Below are 12293 nucleotides of genomic sequence, written 5' to 3'. Positions count from 1 at the left end.
TATGTGTAAAGTGAATCTTTATATCACAGTCAGATAAGAGGAACCTGAAACCTAAAAGTTATTATGAAACATTACTGGCACAATATATACAATACATTTTATGGTATCAGGAGTCATTTCAGGGGTCAGTTAAGGTTTGGTAATTTTTTTAGAAGTCATTGTTGTGGTTGCTTAATGTGACCATTAGGTGGCACTAGTGGCTAAATTAACACACAAAACATCTTTTGAATGCTTTGAGCTCATGTCTCTGATACAGATGTTGTAATATCCACCTTTGTCAAGATACAATAGTAGTTGTAAGCACACCAAAGTTTTGTTAGAATTAGCAATAATCTCTACTCTGTACAAATAAGGATTTTTTTTTTTTATTAGAACCAATATATATTTTAACAGAAACTGGTCTTACACATCTATCATACTAATTTAAAGCTTCTGGGAGAAAAAAAGTTATTAAATATGGCCTGGAACTCTACAACAGTTGCAATAATTATTATTTTTTTATGTTTTATTTAATAAATGGTCATGAAAACCTCACAGAAATGAGATGCTTAACTTTGAAAATACTAATTATAACCTCAAGAGGCACAATTATAAGTTATACACTACCAGTCAAAAGTTTCTGAACAGTAAGATTTTTAATATTTTTTTTAAAGAAGTCTCTTCTGCTCAAGCCTGCATTTATTTTATGCAATATACAGCAAAAGAGTAACATTTTAAAATATATTTACTATTTAAAATAACTGTTTTCTATTTGAATATTTTAAAAAATGTAATTTATTCCTGTGATCAAAGCTACATTTTCAGCATCATTACTCCAGTTTTCAGTGTTACATGATCCTTCAGAAATCATTCTAATATGCTGCTCAAGAAACAATTATTATTGTTCTTATTATTATTATTACTATTTAAAACAGTTTAGTACATTTCTTTCAGGATTCTTTGATAAATAGTAAGATCCAAAGATCAGCATTTATCAGAAAGGGGGAAGAAATTATAGAAATTAATACTTTCATTTATCAAGGATGCTTTAAAATAATCAAAAGTGATGATAAAGACCTGAATATTGTTACAAGAGATTTCTATTTCAGAAAAATGCTGTTCTTCTGAATAATCATCAAAGTAAACCGAAAAAAATTCTACTCAGCTGTTTTTAACATAATAATAATAATAATAATAATAATAATAATAATAATAATAATAATAATAATAAATGTTTTTGAGCAGCAAATCAGAATATTAGAATGATTTCTGAAGGATCATGTGACCGGAGTTATGATGCTAAAAATTCTACTTTGAAATCACAGGAATAAATTACATTTTAAAATATATTCAAATAAAAACAGTTAATTTAAATAGTAAAAACATTTCAAAATTTTACTGATTTTGCTGTATTTTGGATCAAATAAATGCAGGCTTGGTGAGCAGAAGAGACTTCTATAAAAAAACATTAAAAACCTTACTGCTCAAAACCTTTTGACTGGTAGTGTCCTATCTGTTAATTTTAAGTGAGGTTTGAATTTCTGAAAACTCATTACCAAAATATTCCACACATATATAAATAAAGTTTAATAACCAGATTGATGTTAGTTGTTAACATAGAAAATAGGTGTTGCAACCACCTTTCTTTAAAACATTTTATACATACATATACTTATATATATATTTGTCTGATCACTGATATATTTGATTGATATTTATGCAAAATTAATTTAAATTAGATAATTGCATAACATACATAACAATTATCACAACATACATAGGGTTTTGTTTGTTTTACAGCTTGCTTTATTTAATACAATTAATCAATGCAACTTAATACAATCTTATTTAATTTTCTATTTTATTATTTTTCATGTAATCCATAGAAAGTGGTGACATTTTCTTTAGTGGTAAGTGGATAGAGAAAAATTTGAGACATTGTTTTTTCTTCAGTTACCCAGTGTTTTCTGATACCCAAATATATAATTTCTTTCTTTCTTTCTTTCTTTCTTTCTTTCTTTCTTTCTTTCTTTCTTTCTTTCTTTCTTTCTAAGTAATTATTAAAATGATAAAAAAAAAAAAATCATTTCTAATAAACAAAAAATATTTTCTAAGTAATCCGTAAATGCAAGTGATTTTCGCCACTATAAAGGCGCATATTAACTCGGACGGGACTGGGGCAGAAAACATGTTCATGGATGAGCTCATGTATTAAATATTTATTAACATTACTGTAGATAAAACGATTAACATACCACGGAAATCGTGGGTGTATGATGTCGTTGGCAGGCGATGCAATGACAAGGTATGGGCTACTATGGGTTAAAATTAATTATTTATCTGATTTTAAACATTCTTGGAAACATTTAAAATAATGTAAGTACACAAGTCAATAAAATACATAGTGTTTTTTAGTTATTTTAATAAAAAAAAATCTTCATTTTGTGCTTTTAAGTCAAACTATGTGCATCAGTCCACAAGATGTATTTCTCATCAGACAAGACCAAAAAGGATTTATGAGCCCACTTTCGTCATTGTCGCCACCACAACCATTACATGGAGACCAGAGGACTGCGGGGTCCAAGTCCTCAGAGACGGAGCAACAACAGCAGAAATCCTGCTAGTATCATTATCACATTTATTTAGGCCAAGTATACAGGACAGGGGACTAAAATACTGTTTTACATTAATTAAGCCCACCATGAAATAGAATATGTAATATCCAGCAGCACTGGGGATATTTTCTGTGTCTCCCTGTGGGTTTACATTCCTCAGTCAAGTGTGGCAAGGCTGCTGACAGCCATTACAGTCATAGCAGTAACAAAATCCCTAAACGCTTCAACACTGCACAGATAATTGCTGTCTTACAGGAAACAAATGCATTCAGGTTTCCATTATCCATTCCAAAACTCTTATTTATATGTTTTGTAGCAAATAATGCCATCAGCACATCTGTGTTATTTTGATTTCTGACATACAGTGGCAGTTTTGCTCTTTATAAAGAACAAAAGTACAGTCGGTGCATACACAGGAATGCATCACCCGTGGACGAAGGCTTGTTCCTCTTTATAAATCAATAAAAGATTAAGTGAAGCCTTTCATTGATCTGCCTCAGTCTCAAACTGAGACTCTGGAGGTTTGGGACAAATCCTCTTCTTTCATGTGGCATTGAAAACGGCTCAGTTAGTACAGTCAGTAACCAGTTTCTCTGCTCTGTTTCCAGCAGGGTGTTCTCATGGGTGAACCTATTAACTATGTGCTCATGTGAAGTTCGGGAGCACCACCTTTGTCAGGATCCCAGAAGGAGCCCTTAATAAGGCTCTGTTGTTTGGCCAGGAAGACATTCTCTGAATAAAGCAGATCATTACAGACTAATTATGGCGCATGTGACCTATGCTCACATTCCTGCCTTACCTACTGTGGGAGGCAGTCATCAGCACAGAAAAATGTATTGATCATCAAGTAACTATAAAGTTTTAAGACAAAAATGGTGTGACCCAAATGCTTGGCAATAATGATCTATCAATAGCTCATTTTCTTAAAAGTGAACCTATACAAGAAATATTCACTGATGTCAAATATGGATCAGCCAATATAGACAAATAACTGAAGCTAAAAAGACAAAACAGACTGTGTTATGGAGACGATTAAAGATTAAAAAAATCATTACTATTAAAGTTTTATAAAACTCAACTGAACACTAGTTCATTTTATTTCGAGATCCATTAAAAAGATTTATTAAGTCATTAAATAGGTTCATCAAAATGAGATGGCTTATACGAGTCATTTGTTTGGGAATCTGACTATACTGGTTGGTCTGTACATGATTGATCAAAAAAGCCGACTCATAATAAAAGTCATCATTCGGAGATCGCACTACACTGCTTGTCCTGGAGGTTTATGAAGAGTAATTCGTATGGGAAGCAGTCTACACTTGATGAATGTTTGTGGAACACTGAATGTTTGTGATTCATTAAAAAAGAGCCGGCTCATTTAAATCATTCTTCTGTGAATTGGACTACACTGTTTACCACCCTGGAGTGCATTTTCCCAAACTAACTATGGTCGGAGTTTTCCGTTGTTAACAATAGAGTTTAATGGAACTTATGACCGTAGATAGCTTATAACGCTTTTGGGAAATACACCATGTTTAATGTCATTCACTTAAAGGATCCGACTCATAAAAGTCATTTGTTCATGAATCAAAATAAAAATTTATTGTATGATTTATTAAAAAGAGCCAGTTTATAAAAGTCAATGGTATGGAAGCCCGGTTCCGCCACTGAGTAAAAAAAGGTAGTGTGACTTTTTTCTCACCATTATCTTGCAATTCTGTCTTGATTTTAACGCAATTTTGAGTTTATTTCGTGCAATTTTGAGAATTTTTTAAAAATTTCTTAAGAATTCTAAGTTTATATCTTGCAATTCTGACTTCATAACTCGCAATTCTGAGAAAAAAGTAAGAATTGTGACACTATATCTCACAATTCTGATTTATCACTCAAAATTCTTATTTCGTTCCTCTCAAATTATGAGTGTGTCATGCAATTCTGAGAATTTTTTTTCTGAGAAAGTTTATATCTAACAATTCTAGAAAGTCAATTGTGAAACATAAACTTGCAATTGCGAGAAAAAAGTCAGAATTGCGAGATACAAACACATTTGAGAGAAAAAGTCAATTGTGAGTTTATATCATGCAATTCTGAGAAAAAAAAAGTAAGAATTGTGACAGGGCTTAGACTAAGCCAGGATTAGGCCATAGTTCAATTAGGACATTTAACTAATTTTTATAAACATGCTTAGAAGAAAACATTACTGGTGTGCATCTTGAGACAAAACAAAGGCACTGATTTTTTTTTTGTTTTTATCTCGCAATTCTGACTTTATTTCACACAATTCTGAGAAAAAATTAAGAGTTGTGACACTATCTCGCAATTCAGATTTTATTCCTCGCAATTCTGAGTTTATGTCATACAATTCTGAGAAAAAAGTCAGAATTGCGAGATACAAACTTGCATTTGTGAGAAAACATTCTGAATTGCAATTCTGACTTAATTCCTCGCAATTCTGAGTTTATGTCATGCAATTCTGAGAAAAAAGTCAGAATTGCGAGATACAAACTCCCATTGTGAGTTTTATCTCGCAATTCCGACTTCATTTCACAGAATTTTGAGTTTATGTCACACAATTCTGAGAAAAAAGTAAGAATTGTGACACTATCTTGCAATTCTGAGTTTATGTCATGCAATTCTGAAAACTCGCATTTGTGAGAAAAAATTCCGAATTGCAATTCTGACTTAATTTCTCAGAATTCTAAGTTTCTAAGAAAAAAGTAAGAATTGCGAGATACAAACTCGCATTTGCAGAAAAAATTCAGAATTGCTATTTTTTATCTTGCAATTCTGACTTTATTTCTCGCAATTGTGAGTTTATATCACGCAATTTGAGAAAAAGTAAGAATAACTATCTCGCAATTCTGAGATAAAAAGTCGCAAAAACATAAGAAACCAAAAACATAGGAATCTGTTCGAGTTGTCTCTTAATGAACCACTTAAGAGAGTCGAGTAATTCATTAAGGAATCGTAATACACTGGTCAGAGTATCACGTTTTGCGCTGCATAATCTGAATGCGCAAAAGAACTGTTCACACTGTTATAATATATCTACTGTCAGACTATTTTAGTTCGGTGCATCGAAAAGACACGTTGGAATCTTCAACAGAAACGTAATGAAAATAATTCGATTTCGGTATTTTCCGAATGGAACAGGTTCTGAATAAGAACTAGTGGTCGATTCCAAACCCTACTTCAGGATGAAGGGTTCATGTGCTGTGTCTTGGTGGCAGTAGTGCTCTGCGCGCAAAGCTCTCCATAGATCCATTCGTCACGGTCAGAGCCGCTATCTGGGCGGAGAGAAAGGAACCCAACTAACACTCCAGCCGACACTCAGCAGAGCAGCAGCCGCATTTCAAAACTGAGGAAGCACACGGGGGAATTTCTTGCAGACGTGGTAAATAAAAAATATAAGCATCTCAAACCAAGCAATCGCATTTTCTTGTGGATTTCCAGTGGTTTTAATGTCGGCTGATCTGGTGTGAAGCGTTTACCAGTTCAACTTCTGTATTAGGGGAGAGGTACATTTCAGCTATATTCGGGTCTCGTAAACGGAATGAATGACCAAGACAAAGGTTGACACCGGTTCCCCGACGCATTTTGTCTCGTCGAAGGAAAAGAGGCAAAAGCAGAAAATGGAGAGCAGCAACGGCGAACAAGAGCAGCCGCAGCCGTCGCAACAGCAGCCGCCTGCACAGCCGCTACAAGTTACCGAGAAAAAGAAAATACACCGGGCACCGTCTCCTGCAAGACCCAAAGATGTGCCCGGGTGGTCCCTCACTAAAATCCGCGGCGGTATCGGCACCCCGACACTGAGCGTTAAACCCGGGGCCATATATTTAGGCGGCCGCGTGTCCAGACGTAGTCCGGTTACCGGGAAGGAGACAAAAACAGAGAAGAGTAAACCAACCGGCAAACCCGCGCTGTCCCCGGCCGGTGCTCAGAAGGGCAGCGTTAAGTCTAATAAAAGCGGCCGGAGAAAAGTTTCGGATGCCAGCATCGGATCGGATGATTTAAGCAAGGACTCCGGCTGCGCTCCTGGAAAACTCTCACTCACCGACAGCAGTTCCGAGCTCTCCGACTGCGCCTCGGAGGAGAATAAAGTCTCCACAGATGCTCTTAGCAGCGACACCGAGACCAGCAGCCGCGGCGGGATTGATGGCGAAAAAGCGGCAGCGGAACATGGACTGTTGGACAGGATTGGTCAAACCAAAACCAGCTTGGAGAAAGACCGGCTCTCGCTGGGAATGGACGCCGCAGAGGGGAGCGTTAGTCCCGGGGACGAGCGCTCGCTCACCTCGTTCGACAGCAGGATGCCTGCCAGCACGTCTTTGGCGTTTTCAGACCTGACTGAGGAATTAATGGACGGGATGCATGAGGAATTAGTCAGGGAAATAGAGGAACTCAGGTCGGAGAATGATTATTTAAAGGTAACACGATGATTATATTATTATTATTATTATTTTATTGTAAAATCAAAGCAGTGCCTTTGCCTTATAGTCATGGCAACCACAGTTTCCACCAAAATATCTTAGTTGCTTCATTCAGGTTAAGGTTCAACTTGATGTTATTGTCTAGTCCTTTCGAAACCATCGATGTGTTGGTGCTTTAAACGCCCAAGAACCAAAACACTGTTCTCAAGAACATAATGCAACATCAAAACCTCTAAAATAACCATCTTAAGAACTAAACAGAACCAAAATGGTACTTCATGCACCTTGCTTAATCTTTAAATAACGTTTTCTTTCCCAAATTGTACAGTTAGAGTTACAGTAATGCAATATTAGAATAAGAGGCTTTCATAATATTTTTGTTTATTACACTATAAAAATGAAACCCACTCAAAATGAAAATGCCAGATTATTGCATTAATTGTTAACACTGTAAGGTTCATTAGTTAACATGCACTAAGAATGAATGATACCTCTACAGCATTTATTGATATTCTTAGTTAATTTCAACATTTACTATTGCATTATTAAAATCACAAGTTGTGTTTGTTAACATTAGTTAATGCACTGTGAACTAACATGAACTAACAATGAATGAATGATGTATTTTTATTAACTAACGTTGATAAAGATGAATAAATAGTGTAATAAATGTATTGTTTATTGTTTGTTCATACATTAACATTAACTAATGAAACCTTATGTAAAGTGTTACCCATTAATTTGCAGAAATCAAATAAAAGTGGTACATTTAATTACACTTTAGCCCACTTAGAACTGAATTATCAAGAAAATAAGGTTAAGAAATTCTTAAAACCAAATTGAAATGACAGAAATTATTGTGAGATGGAAACAAGATGCTTTTAAGTGTAATTAGTCAAAATAACTGTAGTAACTCTAATATTCTGGTGGAAACTAGTCACAATGGTACATTTGTTGCAGGGTAAGCAGTATAATACTGTATTTCTGCCATATATCATTATCTAAATGTCTATATTCCTTAGTCAGTGTTTCCCCCTGAAACTGTTAACACTGTATTCATTCTTCTCGCCATGCATATATTTAAGATCCTTGTTTACTATCATATGGGTTTGTCATTCGTCCAGCATTACTATGAGTCATATGTAAGAAATAAACAGTGATTCTTTTGTAATATTGGTTTTCATAAACTATCACAAGACCATGACAGAACCAGATCTGTTTCATTTGCCATGCCTAATATGAAAGCGTTAAAAAGGCTAGTGGCTAGTGTCTCTTGCGCGGGTGTTTGCTTGAATAATGCAGCTGTTTGTACAGATGCTGCAGCAGTCAGTCCACTGCGCCCGCGCCCACTTTTCACTCCATTGTTTATCCGCGCGTTGAGCACGTGATTTGCTCTGCAGTAGTTGACCTATATTCACTGGAAATGTGTGACAGCACGCGGTGGCCCACTGCATCTATTAGACGCTTTTTACCCGTTTGGGGTATAAATAGTTTATTTGGGTTTGGAGCAAAGCTGCTTTCTAAACATGGAGCTATTATGTAAACTGTGTAGTAAAAGAGTCTCCAGGAAAATCGTAATGTTGTGTAATACATTTGATCCAGATATTACTCAAAGTACTATCTCAAATGGGTTTTCACGCTGCTCTTGATCCTGGGTCAGAAGCATCATGTGCATTCTTTGAGGTTAACACCACTGGGTTTTTGTAAACGCTTGCAAAATGCATAGTCATTTCTAAAATGATGATTAAATGGTTTGTGTGTGTATATCAGGATGAGATGGAGGAGCTTCGCTCTGAGATGCTGGAGATGAGAGACATGTACATGGAGGAGGATGTCTATCAGCTCCAGGAGCTCAGACAGCAGCTGGATCAGGCTAACAAGACCTGCCGCATCCTGCAGTACCGCCTCAAGAAGGCAGAGAGACGCAGCATCCGTGTGGCTCAAACCGGACAAGTGGACGGGGAGCTCATCCGAACACTGGAGCAAGACGTCAAGGTTAGAGCAACTTACTAGTTTGGTTGGTGTGAAGTCATTATTACAGATAAAAACCACCAAACATATTGTGTTAGCTAACTGTGATTCGCAATTTGTAAGTTGAGTTCGACTCAAACTACGCCATGTGTACTTTAAATCCTGAAAGTATGTTTTTAAGACACAGTGTTTGCATATAATACAATTCTAACAAAATACAATTTAAGTGTATTTAAAGGGACAGTTCACCCAAAAATGAAAAGTACACTATGATTTACTTGCCTCAAGCCATCCTAGGTATATATGTGACCTTGGACCACAAAACCAGTCTTAAGTAGGATGGGTATATTTGTAGCAATAGCCAAAAATACATTGTATTGGGTCAAAATGATCTATTTTCTTAAATTATCATGGTAAAGATCATGCTCCATGAAGATATATTGTACAATTCCAACTGTAAATAGATCAAAACTTAATTTTTGATTAGAATAACTTAATTTGGACAAATTTAAGGGTGATTTTCTCAATATTTAGATTGTTTTGCACCCTCAGGATTCCAGATTTGAAGATAGTTGTATCACAGCCAATTATTGTCCTATTCTAACAAACCATACATAAATGGTACACTGTTTATTCAGCTTTCAGATAACTCATAAATCTCAATTTCACGAAATTGACCCTTATGACTGGTCCAGAGTCACATATGATGAATACAGTCAGAGTTACATAAAAAAATGTCCTGGCTCTTACAAGCTTTATAATGGCAGTGAATGGCAGTTGAGATTTTGAAGACCAATAAAGTGCATCCATCCATCATAAAAAGTGCTCCACACTGGTCTGGGGATTTGATAAAGGCCTACTGAAGTGATTTGATGCATTTGAGTAAGAAAAATATCTATATTTAAAACTTCAAACCATAAATTCTAGCTTCCGCTAACAGTCGAATGCGCTTTCACAAGAGAGTGGCGTTCCAGCGGATGACGAAGGACGTAGGGGTAGCGTAAAGTCCAATGAGAACATGCTAGTCTCACGAAAACCAAGTTTTGTTTACAGCAAAGGAAAACCAGCCTCCTCTTGGTTAATATTGAAATCCTTTAACATTTTTCTTTTGCAAACACTCGTTTTGTAAATGAAACACCGTGACTGGTGTTTCGTTTAGATCTCTCTTTTGTGCTTCCGCGTTCTTTACGTTTACAACAGTTGGCGGAAGCTAGAGATTATAGTTTAAAAAGATTAAACAATTGATATTTTTCTCACACAAACGCATCTATTTGCTTCAGAAGGCTTTGATTAACCCTCCGAAGCCATGTGGAGTACTTTTTATGATGGATGGATGCAATTTATTGGACTTTAAAATCTCAACAGCTGTTCACTGCCAATATAACACGATTGTATTCGGCTGAAAGAAGAAAGTCACATTTATATAGGATGGCTTGAGGGTGACTAAATCATGGGGTAACGTTTTGGGTGAACTATCCCTTTAAGGAGAGTACACGTTCATGACACGTTTCTTAAATTAATTTTTACCCTATCTTAAATCATTGTTTTAATAATCTTGTGCCTCATGAAATCTGATGAAAATATCCAATGATGTAAACGTCTGCGGTAGACTATAAGATCGTGCTTTAGGCAGCATGTAATGCACCACACAGGCAACTGTCTCACATGGCTGAGGACACAATGCTTCCTTTCTGTGGTCTGTCAGTGAGAAGACAAATAAGCATGATCTCATTCCCATCAGCACTGCCTCGCTGTCTGTATTCCTCTTTTACATGGCTGATTTGTATACAGTAACAGAGGGAGGAAAAGGAGGGAGAGTGATTTCCTCTGCCAAGCAAATGCTGTGGCTCTTTTGTGCTACTGAGACTGACTGTGTTGCACTTTAACAAGTAACACTGTCACATACTTAAGTTTTACCACTCAGGACACAGCTGGTAAGAATCAGAGGCTGCAGCACACAATCGATTTGTGGCGTGAAACACAGAAGGGGGATGGTGTGTGCAGAAAAAAAACATCTCAGCCTCTGCTGAATTCTTTAACTGCTGACAAGAGTCTCCTAACACAGGGTCAATTGTCTCTCCTCACTACCGGCACAGCCAGGTCAGATTACACTGATCTTCACAGCGCTCGTGCATTCAACTGGTTGAAATACTCCATTGCTATCGCAGTGACAGGCCTGCGAGGCTTTAGGGAGGAAGGACATTGTTTCTTTATATTCAGCTTAGCACAGCAACAAAGCATTTTGCAGATCTAAGTGCTAAGTCAGATTTTCTTGTAGCCTTACAGGGTTATGAAGACAACTAGTGCAACAATCAGTACTCTGAAGTGATGCACTGAATTGAATTTCCTGAAACACAGAAAACATTTTAATGTAGCTGCTCACAATTATTTGATAATCAATTAGTAAACTTAATTGAACTTTTACTAACTATCGTACACACGTTCACAAGAGAGTAGCGTTCTAGTGGATGACGTAGGCGTAACATAAGTTCCAATGAGAATATGTGACCATGGACCACAAAACGTCTTAAGTAGCATGGGTATATTTGCCAAAAATACATTGTATCAGTCAAAATTGTCAATTTTTCTTGTGTGCCAAAAATCATTGGGATATTAAGATAATGTTCCATGAAGATATTTTCCATGTAAATATATAAAAACTTAATTTTTGATTGTCAATATGCATTGCGAAGAACTATATTTGGACAAAAAAGGTGATTTTGCACCCTCAGATTCCAGATTTTGTTCTATCCCAACAAACCATACATCAATGGAAAACCTATTTATTCAGTATATATTGTGTGATGTATGCGTGATGTGATGTAGAAACCTGCAATCCCGCGGGACCCAACGCAACAGAGTGCGGCGCAGGACGAAACTTGATGGGCAAGTGCGGGTGCGGGCGGGTAGAGACTCGTGTGTGTGCGGGATGCGGGAAAATAAAATGATTCGCGGGACTCCCGCAAAATAGAAATATCTAAACATAAAATATCTAAAAACAAAAAATTGTTATTCACCTATTGCACAAAAGCTGCAAGAACAACATAAATATGATTAGTAAGCGTGAAAATAGGCAGTTTCGATTTAAAGCTTGTTTGCAGCGTGAGGAATGTAGCCATCTGCTGATTTCTGGAACGCATCGCCAATCAGTGGTGTTCAAGTTAAAATCCACTCACTGCTCAAAAGTTTTGCACAGTGCTGAATATTGCGTGCTTACGAATTACAACACACAAAGTGTAGACATTTATGAAAGGCTAATTGTGCATAATATCAATTGTGTTATAAGAGCTTTATGAGA

The 12293-nt window shown here is 36.2% G+C and overlaps 1 protein-coding gene across 1 annotated transcript in view; it reads left to right on the top strand.

The window, feature by feature from the left end:
- The first annotated feature begins 8802 nt into the window (after nucleotides 1–8802).
- Nucleotides 8803–12293, top strand: part of mtcl2 (microtubule crosslinking factor 2) — an 81627-nt gene continuing 78136 nt past the window's right edge. The window contains exon 1 of the mRNA XM_073823508.1: nucleotides 8803–9019. Within this exon, the coding sequence (XP_073679609.1) occupies nucleotides 8822–9019 (198 nt within the window). The 5' untranslated portion in view covers nucleotides 8803–8821. The remainder of the gene's footprint in view (nucleotides 9020–12293) is intronic.

This window comes from Garra rufa, chromosome 18 (assembly GCF_049309525.1).
Source record: "Garra rufa chromosome 18, GarRuf1.0, whole genome shotgun sequence".
In the NCBI taxonomy this organism is placed as follows: domain Eukaryota; kingdom Metazoa; phylum Chordata; class Actinopteri; order Cypriniformes; family Cyprinidae; genus Garra; species Garra rufa.
Note: the sequence above shows the minus strand (reverse complement) of the source record. Positions and strands in the feature narration are given on the sequence as shown.